This window comes from Oryctolagus cuniculus, chromosome 1, assembly GCF_964237555.1.
Source record: "Oryctolagus cuniculus chromosome 1, mOryCun1.1, whole genome shotgun sequence".
In the NCBI taxonomy this organism is placed as follows: Eukaryota; Metazoa; Chordata; class Mammalia; order Lagomorpha; family Leporidae; genus Oryctolagus; species Oryctolagus cuniculus.
In genome coordinates, this window is record NC_091432.1 from 178,552,093 (window position 1) to 178,570,073 (window position 17,981).

Here is a 17,981-nt window from a genome sequence, read left to right on the forward strand (position 1 = left end):
TCATTTTTACTTTTGTTAAGAGGTGGTTAAACAGAAATTCATTTCTATTTTGCTTCTTTTCAGAGTATGTTAAAGATAGCTAATAGTTGGAATAATGTGAGACTGTCATTTAAGTATATGCTAATTGCTACTCATTCCCAACCATCCTTTTTATCTTCTTCTCTTTGGATCTTCCATCTTTTATTTACCAGCATTTTCCCTTTCTTACTTCACTGTTATACTTCATTTTCATAGACTATTGTGAATATGGAATATTGATTATCATTCACCCTAAAGTCTTAAGTTACATTATTGCCATCCTTCTCTACTTTTCTTGGAGATATGAATTTTTAAATGACTGAAGTAAAACAGTTTATTGTGTGTTATCTTATTTTTTTTCTAGATAGCCCTGATTCTCTTTAAGTTTGAGGAGAGTATAGTGTTGTATAAGGAGAATATTCAACTAATTTAAAAAATCATCTTGATTATTAAGTATCACTTCATGCCTACATTATTACTTAGGATTTTTGAAACAGTCATAAGGTTATTGGTGATATATAAAACAATTAGATTTAAAATAAAAGCTACCAGATCACTGTCTATAAAACAGCTCCAAACTTTTATATATATATATTTTTTTTTTCTGTTTTCACAAGACTTTATTTCTGTCCTTTTTTTTTTATTTTTTATTTTTTTTATCTTTTATTTAATGAATATAAATTTCCAAAGTACGACTCATGTGTTACAATGGCTTCCCCCCCCCATACCGTCCCTCCCACCCACAACCCTCCCCTTTCCCACTCCCTCTCCCCTTCCATTCACATCAAGATTCATTTTCGATTATCTTAATATACAGAAGATCAGCTTAATATACCTTAAGTAAGTATTTCAACAGTTTGCTCCCACACAGAAACATAAAGTGAAAAATAATAGATGATTTTTTTTTAATGATGATGAAATCAGATCAGACCTATTGTCATGTTTAATCCCAGTGAGAGTCAAGTTGGGAGTTGAACCAGAGCCAAGAGCCAGGAATATAATTTAGGTCTTCTGCAAGGTGACAGGAACCCAGTTACTTAAGCCATCACCTGTTGCTTCCCGATGTCTGCATTGTCAGGAAGCTACTAGAATCAGGAGCTGGAGGCAGGAAGTGAACACAGACACTCTGATCTGGGACATGGACATCTTCCCTGACAAGGTAAACATCTGTTCCTAGGGGACTAGATTTAAAATTTGTGATAAACCATGACAGAATTGACACTGGAAAATCAGATTGGTGATTTTGAGGACAAAATATAGAAGAAGGGACCACAGAGATATGATACAGAGGGAAAGACAAAAGAATTAAAACAGAGACAAAATTAAGGAAAAGAAATAAAAAACATTGATGGTATGGAGTGCCAGTATAAAGATTAATAAATTTGAAAGAATAATTTGAAAGAACAATAGAGAGAAAGACATAGACATCTTTCATCAGCTGGTACCCAAATGGTTCCCATTGGTCCCCAAATGCCTGCAATAGCTATGGGTTGGTCAGGCTGAAGCTGGGAGTTTATAATCCAGTCCTGGTAGTATCAGTGACCCAGTTACTTGAGCCATCACTACTGCCTCCCAGGATGTACTTCAGCAGGAAGCTGGTTTGGATACAGAGTAGGAACTTGAACGAGGCACTGTAACATATTACAGTGTAGGCAGCTTAACTGCTGTGCCAAATGCCCACCCCACCGGTATAAAAATTGTGGTACTTGGGCTGGGCAGTTGACATCATGGTTAAAATGCCACTTGAGATGCCTGCACTCCATATTGAACTCCCTGTTTTCAAGTTCTGGCCAAGCTTTCAATTCCAGCTTCCTCCTCCTGTCTGCCTTGTGAGGCAGAGGTGATAGCTCAAGTAGGTAGGTCCATGGCAGTTGCGGGCATTTGAGAGTGAACCAGTTCATGGAAGAACTCTTTTTATCTTTCAAATAAAAAATTAAAATGACCCCTATTGGCTGCTCTGAAAAGCCATCTATGCATTATTTTCTGGGTCTGCTCCCAACTTGGGCAGCCACCTCTGTGGTGCACCTCCTCTGCCACTGCTTTGTCACCAGAGTCCTCCAACTCTAGCTTTCTTTTGCATCCCTGCATCAGGTCACCACATGGTCCTCCATGTCAGATACAGCTGTGGACACCAGCTCTGAGATACCACTGAGGACTGAAAGGAAGTTGTGGAGCAGGTGTAGAAAGGAAGAGACACCCCTGCTAATGGGAACGCTACCGAAGAAAATGGGGAGCAGGAGGCAGACAATGATGTAAAGAGCAAGAAGGCCGACAGGAAGAGGAGGAGGAGGAAGAGGGTGATGGGGAGGAAGAGGATGGAGATGAAGATGAGGAGGCCAAGGCAGCTACAGGCCAACAGGCTACTGAAGATGATGAGGATGATGATGTTGACACAAAAAAGCATTAGACTGATGAGGATGGCTAGATAGGAAAAAAAAAAAAAAAAAAAAAGGAAAAGTAAAGCTTACATATGTTTAAAGAAAAGCCACTTGGTGGCCTACTTACCTCCACTTCCCATCTCAGAATCTAAACAGGGTCACCTTTGAGTTGGTAGACAGCGCCTCCTGCTGACAATATATGTTCTCCATTACCCAACCAAAATTGCAATCTTAATTTGCTTACATTTAAATAAAGAGAAGTGTGAAGTGTATCAAATTAAATATCTAATGATGTGGGACCAGTGTTGTAGCATAGAGGGTAAAGCAGCCACCTGCAGTGCCAGCATCCCATATGGGTGCCGGTTTGAGTCCCGCTGCTCCTCTTTCTAGCCAGCTCTCTGCTATGGCCTGGGAAATCAGTAGAAGATGGCCCAAGTCCTGAGCCCCTGCACCTATGTGGGAGACCTGGAAGAAGCTCTTGGCTTCGGACTGGCCCAGCTCTGGCTGTGATGGCCATTTGGGGAGTGAATGGAAGACTTCTCTCTCTGCTTCTGCCTCTCTGTAATTCTGCCTTTCAAATAAATAAGTAAAGAAATTTTTTTTTAAAAAAAGATCTAATGATGCATCTGAAGACTTAGAAAAACAAGAGCAAACCAAACTCAAAGTCAACAGGAGGTGAGAAATAATAAGGATCAGAGCAGAAATAAATAAAACTGAAACTAAAAATTGAAAAAAAAAAAAACCCAAAAGATAAATAAAACAAAAAGTTGGGTTTTTGAGAAGATAAATAAAATAGATAAACCTCTAGCCAGACTAACAAAGAAAAAAACAGAAAAACTCAAATAAATTAGAAATGAAAAAGGAGACATTGCAACCAACACTGCTAAAAGACAAATGATTGTTAAGACACTACTATGAAAAACTATGTGCTAATAAACTGGAAAACTGTAATGAAATGGATAAATTCCTGGATTCATATGACCTATTAATATTAAATCAAGAAGATATAGACAACCTAAACAGACCCATAACAAGCAATGATATTGAAGCAGCAATCAAACGCCTTCTATCCAGGAAAAGTCTGGACCTGATGGCTTTACTACTGAGTTTTTAAGGCTGAATAATATACCATTGTATGTAAATACCACATTTTGTTTATCCATTTATCTGTTGGTAGACATTTGGGTTGTTTCCACCATTTGCTTCCAGGACCTGTGAATGTGGCTATGGGAGAAACAACAGCACATATTGAGGGCTGACTCAACACCTTCTGTATCCTGGATATTATATTCATCCCACACAATGTTGCCATCCAGCCATCACCATGAGTTTTCAAAAGATCATTCTGCTGTTCTTTATGCCAGCCACTTTGGAGTGTTGGAAAACACAGTAATACCAGTGAATTCTGTGAAAATGAACCCATTGCTACACTTCATTTGTTATAAAATGAGTTGCCTAGTTTGAAACAATGCTACATGCAATAGTGATAGTTCATAAAATATTTTTGTAATGTGATGGTGGTTTCATCAGAAACATTATAGTCAGAAAGGAAAATCTGTCTCCAGAGTAAATGTCTACCTCAGTAAGAATAAAGCATTGCCGCTTCAGAGAGAGAAGTGACTGTAATCAGCCTGCCAGCAGGTGGCTGGCTGATCCTCTAGAGAACGGTGCCATATCTTGGGCTTAGTGTTGGTCTTTTTAAAAAATAGTTTAAAAAAAATTTAAGGGCCAGTGCACCAGTGCAGTAGGTTAATTCTCGGCCTTTGGCACCGGCGTCCCATATGGGTGCCGGTTCTAGTCCCAGCTGCTCCTCTTCCAGTACAGCTCTCTGCTATGCCCTGGGAAAAAACTAGAACCTATGAATTCCTTTCTGGTTTTTCACCTGCTTGGTAGAGGCCCAAGTACTTGCACCATCTTCTGCTGCTTTCCAAGGCACATTAGCAGGGGCCTGATGCTGAAGCAGAGTAGCCAGCACTTAGCTGGCGTTCTGATATGGGATGGCAGCATCTCAAGTGGAGACTTAATCTGCCATACAATTGTTCTGGCCCAATGCTCATTTAAAATTTTTATTTATTTATTTAAAAAAATTTTTATTATTATTTATTTATTTGACAGGTAGATTTACAGACAGTGAGAGAGACAGAGAGAAAGGTCTTCCATCTGATGGTTCACTTCCCAAATGGCCGCAATGGCCAGAGCTACGCCGATCTGAAGCCAGGAGCCAGGAACTTCTTCCTGGTCTCCCATGCGGGTGCAGGGGCCCAAGGACTTGGGCCATCCTCCACTGCCCTCCCGGGTCACTGCAGAGAGCTAGACTGGAAGAGGAGCAACCAGGACTAGAATCTGGTGCCCATATGGGATGCTGGCGCCGCAGGCGGAGGATTAACCTAGTGCGCCTTATTTATTTTTTGTGTTGCTCAGTTCTTTTGGTTCTGCATATATTTTGGATATTGATCTTTAATCAGAAGAATAGCTTGCGAACAGTTTCTCCCATTCTGGCTGTTACCTCTATATTCTGTTAATTGTTTCCTTTGCATTTAGAAGTTTTATAGTTTGATAATATTCTCATATATCTTTTTAAAATTTTATTGCCTATATTCTTGGGATCTTAGTAAAAAATTACTGTCTATACTGATACTTTTAAACATTTCCCCTGGGTTTTCTTCTAGTAGTCTCATAGTTTGAGGTTTTGTGTTCAAGTCTTTGATTTATTTTGAGCTGATTTTTGTATATTGGGTAAGAGGTAGTGGAGAAGTGTCAGATTTTAATCTTCTGTGTATATCCAGTTTTCCTAGCATCATTTATTGAAAAGGTTGTTCTTTCCCCACTCTATCACTGTTTGTCTTGGCTGTTGGTGAATTTGGCATTCAACAGGGATTGTGAACTATGAGCTCTGGTGAGTGTTAAGTCCATGTCGCTGAACTGATGTATCACCTCCATTCTTGCTACCATGACTCCTTTGTGCAATTATGTAAAGACACAGTTGGATGGGAAAGATACTGGCTGATATCCATGATATGCTTCTTCCTGTCCTCTTGATTATTGCCCTCTACTGAGGTTGACTGGAGCACAACACCCACCTTAGTTATCTCCTGTTAAAATTCTTTCTGGGCCGGCAACGCAGCTCAATAGGCTAATCCTCCACCTAGTGGCGCCGGCACACCGGGTTCTAGTCCTGGTCAGGGTGCCGGATTCTGTCCCGGTTGCCCCTCTTCCAGGCCAGCTCTCTGCTGTGGACAGGGAGTGCAGTGGAGGATGGCCCAAGTGCTTGGGCCCTGCACCTCATGGGAGACCAGGAGAAGCACCTGGCTCCTGCCTTCGGATCGGCGTGGTGCACCAGCTGCAGCGCGCCAGCCAGCCGTGGCGGTCATTGGAGGGTGAACCAACGACAAAAGGAAGACCTTTCTCTCTGTTTCTCTCTCTCACTATCTACTCTGCCTGTCAAAAAAAAAAAAAAAATCTTTCTGACTTTCTGACCATTCAGCTCAACCATTAGATGCTATCCTTAAGCTGGTATGTATTTATACCTTCAGTTGTCTCATTTTAAGTAAAATGACACATTCACAAGTCTTGCCCACCTGGGGGAGTTCTCTTCACCACTCTCCTTTAGAACTATCCTTGAGTGGGACTGTAGTACTGCTGCAGTTGCCTACTTTTGTGTGGCATCAGCTTATCATACCCAACCATCTGTAAACCAAGCTAACTTTTCTCCGTTAGTTAGCTTATCCTAAGGAACTTTGCATGCATCAGGGGTGTAGGTTAAGAGAGGGGAAGCAATAGATCAAGAATAGGTCCCATGGGAATCTGTTCTACTTGCTCATGTACATTACTTGTTCCTTTAGGGACTTGCTTGAACCTATGTTGGGACCCTTTTACTTGATAGAATGCTGTGTAAATGTCAAATTTATGGGTTAGTGGATCAGCCATTAACCATTTGATGATGGACAACCTGAGGTGGTATGGTAAATTGGTGACCATGAAATTCAGTATCTGCTGAGGAGCAGTATCATGTCCAAAGCCAATTTTCAAGGAAAGAATAGTTATCTGTAGATAACCATGTCTGTATATAACTATCTTTGCTTCCAAGTCCTAAAAAGTTTATACTGTGATTCATCTGTAAGGATCTGCTGAATGTTGTGTGCATCTTCAGTTAAAGTAGTTCCAACTTTCTGCTTACCATGTGCAGTCAGAATGGTATTATCAACTTAGTAAAGAACTAAGGGGAGCTTATGATATTTTCTAGAATGGAGAATGAATCAGTATTTCTACAGGCTAGATTATGGCTAGAATGCTAGAGCTATAGGTGGACAGCAAAGAGGGTATATTGTTGGCACTGCCATCTGAAAGACACTGGTTTTTGATGGTTTTTAATAATAGAATATAGCTTTATTCTGATTGTCAGAAAATGTGTTCATTTGCACCACAACAAAAACTGTATCTTTAACTATAACTACAACTGGAGTAGTGTGATTATGCTGGCAGTAATTTACTACCATTTCCTAAGATCCTTCTATATTTGGAACAGACCTAGATAGGCAAGCTAAATGTGGTAGGAATTACCATTCCTTTATCTTTCAAGCCCTTGTGAGGCACTAATTTCTACAAGTTCTACAGGAATGTGGCATTACTTTTGATGTACTGTTTTGGTAGGTAAAAGTTCAAGTAACTTCAACATGGCTTTTTCTACTTGGCTTTCCTCTGTAATATCCCTCACTCTATGGGTAAGGTAATCAGTGTGGACATTGTGTCAATTATTGTTTGTCTTTTCTAAGTATGCACTCCAAACTGGAGAAATAACTTTGGGGTGGGTTCAGACACTGGTGGAACCCTTTGGAGAGAAACCTTTTGCTAAAATTCAGTTAATTACCTAACCTCCATAAACTCTTATTCTCACTGTTGAATCACAGTAGAATCTTAGGCTTCCGTGAACTAGTGTTAGTTCAGATCCAGTGTCTGGTTATCCCTGATAAGTGTCATTAATATCCTATCCCCACTGTACAGTCACCCTGGTAAATGGTTACCTGTTTCTCTGGGGAAGGATAGGAGGAAAGTTTACAGTATAATTTTTTTGGCAGAATGTCAACGTTCTTAAAGGGGATCCATCATCTTTATTCAAGGTCCCTGGGCCTGAGAAGTAGCTCATCTCAGAAGAGCTTGAGGGTCAACTCTCTGTTTCGTGTTCATAAATTCCTATTTTTCATGATCAGACCTAGAGCTTTTCTATGTACACAAATCAGATAAGATTTAAGGAGACTGCCCATCTGTTTTAGTTCTAGGACACCACGGACACTTAACCAATCCAGTTTAGCTGTTTTTGTTTACTGCTTTGACTTCGCTACCCATTTTGATGACTATGTCTACTTTGTCTCTGGAAGTTAATTGCTACCACTTGCCTGTGTCACTGAGATCACATCACTGCCGTTGAGTTTGGTGAATCCAGTTTGATGGTGCCATTTCCTACTGTTGTTCTTGACTTTCTGGCCAAATGGAGCTTATCAAGCTACAGAGAGCTCATCAAGGAGGTCAGGCTCCCCTCACCAATAATTTCCAGCCAGTGTTTTCTGGCTTTTTTCTAAGGCAAATAGGGAGAATGTGGGCAGGAATTACGCATAATTTTCATGATTTAGAAAAGTTATGACCTGTTTCCCTTAAAGATTCCAGATGAGTAGCAATTTTATAAGTAACATTTATTTATGACCTCAGTGATTAAGATGTTTAACATATAGAATATATCTATTTGAAAGGTTTAACTGCTAACAAAATATGTTTATATTTGTTGCTTTTAGAATGACAAAGGGATTTTCTTAGTTATTAATGTATTGTATATTAAATATTTGGATTTTATTAGGCAAAAATAAAACTCATTTGGGTGTTATTTTCTACTTCGTGACCTAAACCTGGCATTAAACAATAGGATTTCTGTTCTCCCATCTGTTCTAAGAATAAATGTGACCACTCATGTTCTATATATGTATCTTTTTTTTTTTTTTTGACAGGCAGAGTGGACAGTGAGAGAGACAGAGAGAAAGGTCTTCGTTTTTGCCTTTGGTTCACCCTCCAATGGCCGCAGCGGCCGGTGCGCTGCGGCCGGCGCACCGCGCTGATCGGATGGCAGGAGCCAGGTACTTATCCTGGTCTCCCATGGGGTGCAGGGCCCAAATACTTGGGCCATCCTCCACTGCACTCCCTGGCCACAGCAGAGAGCTGACCTGGAAGAGGGGCAACCGGGACAGAATCCGGCGCCCTGACCTGGACTGGAACCCCGTGTGCCAGCGCCGCAAAGCGGAGGATTAGCCTAGTGAGCCGCGGCGCCGGCCCTATATATGTATCTTTAAAAAAGTGTTCAACCTTCTGTTTTACAGTTTTTCTTCATTATTTCTTAACAATCCTTTCCTTTTGGGGTCTTGCAGGAAACTAAAGTAGGTAGGAGGGTAGAGAAGGTGGAAGAGATAGACTCACCTCATTAATTCACACTTATGGTTTCTGATGTGCATCTATAGGTTACTGAGTAGTAATACCAGTTTGAAAAGCAGTGGTTTTGGCCGGCGCCGCCATAGCTCAATAGGCTAATCCTCCGCCTGTGGCGCCGGCACACGGGGTTCTAGTCCCGGTCGGGGCGCTGGATTCTGTCCCTGTTGCTCCCCTTCCAGTCCAGCTCTCTGCTGTGGCCAGGGAGTGCAGTGGAGGATGGCCCAGGTCCCTGGGCCCTGCACTCCATGGGAGACCAGGATAAGTAACTGGCTCCTGCCATCGGATCAGCGTGGTTCGCTGGCCGCGGCGGCCATTGGAGGGTGAACCAATGGCAAAGGAAGACCTTTCTCTCTGTTTCTCTCTCTCACTGTCCACTCTGCCTGTCAAAAAAAAAAAAAAAAAAAAAAAAAAAAAAAAAAAAAAAAAGCAGTGGTTTATATGAGTTACGTATAAAGATTTAGCTCTTTTGAGATTTCCTAAAGGGAAACATTTAAATAAATGGTTTGGGACCTTTTCTTCTACCTTACCCCTCATAAGTCTTTTCTTTACCTTCAGCTTCATTCTCGAACTTAAAGTCCATTTATAACTTTCTATGTGTGTCCTAAAAGCACCTCAAATTCAGTATGTTCAAAATTGTACTCATCTTAGTCCCCAGATCTCCTAAAAATTCTATCTTTGTAATTGGCATGACCATACACCAAAGCAGTATCTAACGTGGAAAACTGGGAGTCACCATAACTAACTTTTGCCCTTGCTCTTATTTTCTATATTCTACATTTCTTATTGGTCTACTTTCTATCTCTGCCCCGTTGCTATTGTTTTAATTCCTTATTTTGTATGATTTATTTATTTAAAAGTACAGAGGGAAAGACGTTGAGAGGGAGAGAAGATTAAGAAAAGAGAGAGAAAAAGGGAAAGAGAAAGAGGGAGAGGGGAGAGAGAGAGAGGAGAATGAAATAACGAGAGAGAGCTAGAGATCTTCCACCCACTGGTTTTCTTCCCAAATGGCTGCAATGACCAGGGCTGGACTAAGGCAAAGCCAGGAGGCTAGAATTCCATCTGGGTTTCTCATATGAGTGGCAAGGGCCCGATTATTTGAGCCATCATGTGCTGCCTTCCCAGGCACATTAGCAGCGAGCTGGATTGGAGTGAAGCTGCTAGGACTTGAACCAGTATTCCGACATGGGATGCTGGCATGACAAGCAGCAGCTTAACCTGTTGTGTGGTACTGCTGGCCCTTCCATTTTTTTTAATCTGTGAGATTTTTAAAATATTGTGTAGTTTTTAAAAGTATTCATTTGTTTATTTGAAATGTAGAAAGCAACAGAGGGAGACACACACACACACACACACAGAAGCACAAGAGAGAAGCGCACACACACATGCACAAAGAATGAGAATCTCTCATCTGCTGGTTCACTCCCAAATGCCTGCAAGAGTCAGAGCTGGACTGGGCTGAGGTTGGGAGCCCAGAACTCAGTCTGGATCTCCATGTGGATAGCAGTGACCCATCCACTTGAGCCATTACCTGCTTCCTCCCAGGATGCACATTTGTAGGAAAATGGAATCAAGCATGGAGCTGGGCCTGCAACCTTAAGCACTTAGTTATGGGATGTGGGCATCCCAAGTGGTTTCTTAACTGCTATGCCAAATGTTCACCCCTAAAATTATTTGTTTGTAAGGCAGAGGGGCCACTTATAACTACTGGTTTGATCGGGGCTGAAGTCAGGAGCTAGGAACTCAATCCAGGTTTTCCACATCAGTGGCAAAGACCCACCCGCTGAACCATCACTGCTGCCTACCAGGGTCTGCATTAATAGGAGGCAGGAATCAGGAGGCATAGAATTAACTCCAGGTACTCTGAGGTGGGGTATAGGTGTCCTAACCATTGTCTTAACAGGTAGGCCAAATGCCTGCCTCTATGAGTTTTTAATAGCCCATTGTTTTTGTGGACCATAATCCATAATGTAGTGATTTGAATGTTATTAGATTAAATTAAATCATTCAATAAGGATCTTGGTCCAGAGTGATAATCTCTATCTTCTTCTTCCTTTTCTATTAAGATTTGTTTATTTTATTTGAAAGGTAGAGTTACAGAGAGAGAAAGGCAGAGAGAGAGAGAGAGAGAGAGAGCGAGCTTCCATCTGCTGGTTCACTCCCAAATGGCTGGAGCTGGGCCGATCTGAAGACAGGAGCCAGGAGCTTCTTCTGGGTCTCACAGAGGCCCAAGCACTTGGGCCAGTATCTACTGCTTTTCCAGGCACACTAGCAGGCAGCTGAATTGGAAGTGGAGTCGTCAGGATTTGAACCAGCGTCCATATGGGATGCTGGTGCTGCAGGTAGCAGCTTCACCTGCTGTGCCATAGCACTGGCCCCAATCCTTTCTTTTTGCAAGAATTTTGTCTTGGTATTTCTTTTTAAAACAGGTGGGACACAGAGCATACTATTTATTTCACTTGAACTTTATTATGTAAACATTTTAAGGCTAAAAACATTCATGTGGAATATAAAAATGTGTATATGGGTCAGTATGGAGAAGACATTTTGTCTCCTTACCTCCTAAATACATGTATTAAAGTGATTTTATTCTTCTGAATTTCTAATTGGAAGTTTTCTCTATTATTGTAAAAGCCAGCAGATTTCCTGAGTGTCCTTGAATGATTTATTCATTGCCTACTTGTATAGTAGCAAAAGAAGAGAATTATACATTACATTTTTTAAAATCTTGTGCAAGAGAATAATTTTAAAAATATATTTCATAAGACCTTTAATAAAAATTTAAATGAGTTGTCTTTCTAACTCATGGTCATTAGAGAGAGTATACTGTCTCTTCCATTATCATGGCTCAGAGCTGTGTACTTTTTTTCTCTCTGGCTGGAATATGTATTGTTTTCACCTTACTTTTGGTTTTTAAGTTAAATATTCTTCTGTTTAAGGGAATCCAAGTTGTGCTCTTACTTAAGATCGTGTTTATATGTTGGTAAATGTCATAAACTTATTAGTAACATTTTATACATTGGTAAATGTCATAAACTTATTAGTAACATTTTCTCCAAGGTTGAAACATTGAGTATCACCAATACTGAGATGCATAAAGTTGGTCTGTCATTAACAGAGAATCCCCTTTCTTCTGTATTTCCTTTATTTCTTTAGTCCCGCTTTTTTCCCACATCCCCCACAAGTTTCAGTGATTGATGAATAGATGAATGATCTCTCTGACTCTTAGTAGACTGTAAATTCTATGCGGATAGAGACTACCCTGGTTTGGTTCACCTCTGTGTGCCTAATGCCAAAAGTTAGCATGCAGTAGAAATTCAGTAAATTAATGGAATGAATGAATAGTGAAACATATATTATGGATACTTCTTTTTAAAAATTTCTTTGTTGAAAATGTGTCCTTTAGTATTTTGAAGTATTTAGATTATAAAATAATGGGGAGAAATTATAACTGGAAATTAAAAATATCTTTGATGTGAGGATTTTAAAATTTCCTACTTGTTCTTTAACACTTAAAGAGTAGAGCAGTAAACATTGAATTTGAAGGATTTTTTAAAACCCAATTTTTGATTTATTTTGGATTAATATTTGGAACTGCATCTGACCATGTGACCTTGATTAACTCAACCAATTATGGTCCAACTTAGATCAAAGTAGTTTGAGGGCATGATATGGAAATACACATATTTTTACAATTAGTATCAGTTTTAAGGGCTTTAATTAAAACATGATGTGCCATATGTAAATAATAGCATTTTATTGTTTATTTCAAACTGTAACTTGAGAATTTTGAGAACTGAAGAATATTTCCAAGTATAATAGAAAGTTATGTACTCTTGGGTTCAGAAGTTATTATTTAGGTAAAATACTACATTGTAAAAGACCTGACTGATGAGAAACACAAGGACCAGAGTTAAGTGTACGCAACTCTTCCTAACAATGTTAAGATAGACTGTTCATTTAATTATTGGATAACAGGTCTATACAGATAAAAAAACAAACAAATAAAACTTAATAACTGTCATCTAACTATCATGTGAATTTTTGATAAGGTAGAAAGTAGCCATAAGTTTGATCAAGCTTGATATATTATGAACTTTAATTTGGCCCCTTGTTTGCAAAGGCAATTAATACTTGGCTATTCAGTAGTACTAGTATACTTGGAGAATAAGATCCTACTCAATGCTTCGTGTCTTTTCAGCTCTACCAAATTATAATATCTCTGTTACTGTTTTCTTAGCTTTGTTCCTTTGTGACTTTAAGGGTATATTTTCAACCTGTTTTTTTCTTTAGGCATCCACAAGGACAAAGATAAACCTCCCAGCTTCTCTGTTGTCCTTGAGACTTTGAGGCGTACCTTGACAGATTACCAGAACAAGCTGGAAGATGCATCTAATGAGGTAACACTTGCACTGTTTGGCTCCACACATATAGCCTTCGGCCTGTACCAGTACGTATCCCTTGCTTGTTACAAAGGTCAAAAAGATTGGGAATGTTGAATTGACAGCTTCACAGATACTAGAAATAATAAATTGTCTGTCACAATTCTTTCTTTAAGTGTAGCCTAAAGTCGTGTCTCACTTAAGTTTTTCTAACTCTTCAGGCACAAAGTTGCAGACTTGTCATTTCTTAGTCTTCATAATTTACTTATTTTATTTTGATTAAAAAAAAAACTTACAAGGCATTTAAGTTAATGTGTTATATTTGAATGTTAATATGTTTTATGACATTGGAAAATAGCTAGTGGAAATTGAGATTTTGTCAGTGTTTTAGGTTAAAATTTCTACAAACTTTGGAAGTCTTAATAAAAAAGAGAGAAATTAGTTTTCATTTTGTAAAGGGAGTAAAGGTTGTTAGAAGTTTTCAAAAACAAATATCTGTTTGATGTAGCCTGGAAGCTTTTAGATTGCTGATTGTAAAAGCTCTTGCTTCTATTTATCGTCTCATTTGTATTGTTTAATGTGTGGGTTGATAATTTTCTTGGGTATTAAAATGTTTTATGAATTCCTGCTTTAAAAATTGAATAGTTTAGCTACATCTTGTCAAATTAGCATCTGAAATAATTACATTAAATACAATTAGTTAGCAAAATAGCAAACAGATTGTTTGAGCCAAAGACAAGTCACATAGCATGGAATTTTGTGTTTATCCTTCTGTTTACCTCTTTTTCTCATATACTAAAAAGGCCATAAAACCATTAGATCTCACATTACAGGAAGAGGCTTATTTTAGCTTAGTTTGCTAATTTGAACAAAGAAGGAAAAGTGGCTCCTCTTAATACATTCTGTAACTGTTCAAAACGCATACAAGAAAGTATTGAAAAAAATTAAATTTCTATGAAGAGCAAGTATTGCTAAGTCTTTCTCAGTGAGACGAGACAACCTATATTGTTAGTAGTTTCTGAAACTCTTCTGAGGCCTAGGTCTGGAAGCTGCAGGGTAACTCGGAACATATTACCCACAGCGAATTGTTATTTGGGAGGATGGATGTCACATGATCCTCAGCACAGTTGAAAAGTCGACTCAGCAGGCTTTGGCTTAGTAATGCGCTTTGTTGTGAACCAGTGCCAGAGACAGCAGTGGGGAGACCAAGGGGGTGACTGCAAAGAAAGCAAAAAGAGCAGTCTGACAGAAAGAAGAATGAACTGTCAAAGAAAATAAATCACAAGCGGTGCTGGACCGACTGATGACCTGCCACAAGCCTTCCCAGTAGGGCTGCATGTGACCGACCCTGAAGTTGTCATATGGAGTGAGGAGACCAGTGAATACCCTCATGATGTAGAGAAAGAACAGTCTCTTGCTCTGTTCTTTCTTCTTTCCTTGTAGATGCCACTGCTTCTGGCATTTTGGTCCAGTAGGATTTTAAGAATAAAGTTACATTAGTTTACAGTAAGAATGCAGTCCTTATCCAGACATCTCGTAACAATGCACTGCTATCACTGACATTTTAAGGTTGAATGCTTTCTTTTCTTTTTAGCAATGTGAGCTTGTGACAGAAACTACATAACCAAAAGAAATATTTTTAAGACTCTTAATTACTGCTGAAAAAATTGTATTTAAGTAGCTGCATAAAAAGCATTTAAAGATTAGTTTTTGAGTTATTCATGCTTGAAAAATATAAAAAAGTTACTTATATTTTCTTTCATCAGCTAAACAGCATGAGTGATGCCAAGGAAAAGGTGTCTAATGAACTTGATTCTAGCAGACAGAAGATAGACTCTCATTCTAAAAATATAAAGGTATTATGATTTATATTTCTAGCTTTTTCCTTTTGTATGAAAAAGAAAGTACAGTTATTTAGGTAATATTTTAAGTATATATGCCTGAAAATAGATTTAACTTTTAGTGTATGTTTGGATACAATTTTAATTTTTATTCTTTATGAAAGTAATATGAATTATTTTCATTGAAAACATTTGATTGGCAATTGGCTTAGAGGAAAAATTCATTTCCTAGATTTAATGCTATAGATTTAAAGAATGATTTAAGATTTAGTGTCCAGCCTTGATACATTTTAAACATATTTTTCCAGAGCACATCTGTATTTGGAATCAGTTTTTTATCATGTTAAAGTGGAGCCATTGTTTTTAGTACATCATATCTGGTAATGGGCTGAGACCACACCTGGCTAAGATCCAGAATAATAGTTTGGTTATTTTATGTGCTGGTTTTATGTACTACATCTTTGCAAAATTATATTGTTGGAATTTTATTGTGTTGATTCATGTTATATTTGTCCTGGCCACTCCATTAGAATTTAAGGTTAATGAATAAATAGTTCAGTAGAATTTTATGCCACATGTTTGAGATTTCTATTAATATTGATGTCATTGGAAAATAAATGTTCTTACATTAAATTTAGAACATTTATTTAAAAATGTTATTTAAATATTATTTAAAGTTTTTAAGCTATCAGATTTTACTTATTTATTTATTTTTTGGGTATGGGTTGAAAGGAAAATTCCCTTCAACCAGATTTTTGGAATAAGTTATTCTATCAACAGTTTATGTAAATGTTTAAACATAACAAACTTTCTCATTTCTGAGGTAAGACACTATACTTAGAGCACACATTGAGCAAAAAACTTTCAGTGTTTGCCATTATAAACAAATGTTTGCTTCTGTAGTTCTTGCGTATTAAAACTTTAAAGTTTTCCTTATGTATTTACGTTTGTGCCCCCCCCCCCCCCATTGGAGGCCTTTCTGCAGTCTGTTCATTTCATTTCTCCAACAGGAACTTCAGGATAAACTGGCTGATGTCAATAAAGAGTTAAGTCATTTACGCACTAAATGTGCAGACCGCGAGGCTTTAATAGGCACCTTAAAAGTGGAACTACAAAATGTGCTACACTGTTGGGAGAAAGAAAAGGCGCGTGCAACCCAATCTGAAAGTGAACTGCAGAAGCTTTCCCAGGCGTACCGCAAGGACACTGAGGTATTACCTGAGACCAGATCACTGTCAGGAAGGGCCTTCCATTAATCTCACATTTATACATCTACACATAGCAAGGGGCTATTTTTAATTGTATTTGATTTAATTCAGAAAATCCATCTGAACTCAGTATTTTGAAATATTCATGACAACTGCAAAGTCAGCAGCTCCATTACTCTGATGTCGTCCTGTTTTGTCAGAGAAATAATACAGTTTAACCCTTTCATCTCTTATTTAACTAGTTTTCTTTGACTATTTAGAACCACCATATTATCAAGCAGTTCCTAACAGTCCTTTCAGGGTTAGCCTGTTTGCCATTGATAAACATATTTTCTTTTTTTAAATTTCGGTATTTCTATACCTTGGTGTGGTAGAAAGAATGTTTTGTCATTGGATAGTTCTAGACTTGGTTTTTCTATTTACAAACAGTGTGGCTGCAAATAATCCACATGACTTCACCTCTCCACACCTTAGTTTTCTGATTTGTAAAACAGGAATAGTATCTACTGTGTAGATAATCTTACTCTTTATAATTATCAGGCATAAAATTTTAGAAAAATGAAAGCTCCACAAATTAAAACTTTTCATTTTAATTCCCTAGGAGTGTTGCCTATCCACTTTTATTTATTAATCACTTTTTAAAATATTATGACAAAAATTTCATATTCTCTATGAGCCCCTGTGAACAGAATTGTTAGCTTATATTTTCTTTTGCCCATGAGATATGGAGCTAGTCTAGCTAGTGTAACTGGTTTATCTAAGTCTTCCTGCATATTGAGTTCATTACTTCAACAAATAGGAATACGAATGCCAAGAGAGTAAAAAGGAAACATTCTTTCTGCTCCTCTCACAGTCTGGGATTTAAATTGTGTCCACATGAAGGAGTTGGAATTGTTCTACACATCAGATAATGATTAAAGGAAACTAGAAGCCTGACTGTATTGTAAAGTCAGCATGTCTACAGCGTTGTGGTTGGGTTCAACGTGTGTGAATTGATTTTGGATCCTGGGATTCTCTTTGCATGCCAAATGGATGATTATCATGCTTGGTTTATCACAGCCCAAGCAAAAAAGGGCATAATGGCAACACAGTGAAGGATCCTTGAGGGCAAACTTCCTTGAGGATGAATGTGATCACTTGGTAATATGGGCAGGAGGAATATTTTAGTGCCTGAATATTACCTTTTGGTTAGGTACTTTTAATAAGACTTTAAAATATCTCAACCTACTTAAAAATGTAAAAGTCATCTTTCACTGCTTATAGAGGAGTAAGTTAAGCATAGTTATAAATAATATTCTGATTTCTTAATTTAGTTTGTGGTTGTAGCTACATTTTCAACCTTTTGGTTTTCAGTTGTACAGCCTTTGGGAAAAAGTACAGAGTTGGTGGCACAGAGGGTGAATTAAAGATGTTTTGATATATATGTTTGATACATGTAGAAAAACTTCCCACAGTTTCTTATTACAAACTTTTGCAAATTCTGTGGTTTTTTTTTTTAGAAGATTAGAATTTTTGTTTTTCCTCTGAAGTTTTCTTCTTTTAAAAATTTTCTGTTCCTGCTGATGTATTAAAAAATATTGAGGAAACTTATTTTGTCCATATATAATGCTCATTTTGTAGCTCCATAATTACCTTATCTCTAGGTTCTATGCTTTGGGATGTTATACTTGAAACACCTTATAAAGA

At 38.2% G+C, this 17,981-nt stretch overlaps 1 protein-coding gene across 20 annotated transcripts in view; it reads left to right on the forward strand.

The window, feature by feature from the left end:
* Positions 1–17,981, forward strand: part of CCDC171 (coiled-coil domain containing 171) — a 395,951-nt gene that overhangs the window by 147,353 nt on the left and 230,617 nt on the right. For all 20 annotated transcript variants that reach the window (XR_011380113.1, XM_051845352.2, XM_051845399.2 and 17 more), the window contains 3 exons: positions 13,158–13,264; positions 15,013–15,102; positions 16,098–16,298. Coding sequence is in view for 19 of the 20 variants with exons in the window: in XM_051845352.2 (XP_051701312.2) it covers positions 13,158–13,264; positions 15,013–15,102; positions 16,098–16,298 (398 nt within the window). In the remaining variant the exon portion in view is untranslated. The remainder of the gene's footprint in view (positions 1–13,157; positions 13,265–15,012; positions 15,103–16,097; positions 16,299–17,981) is intronic.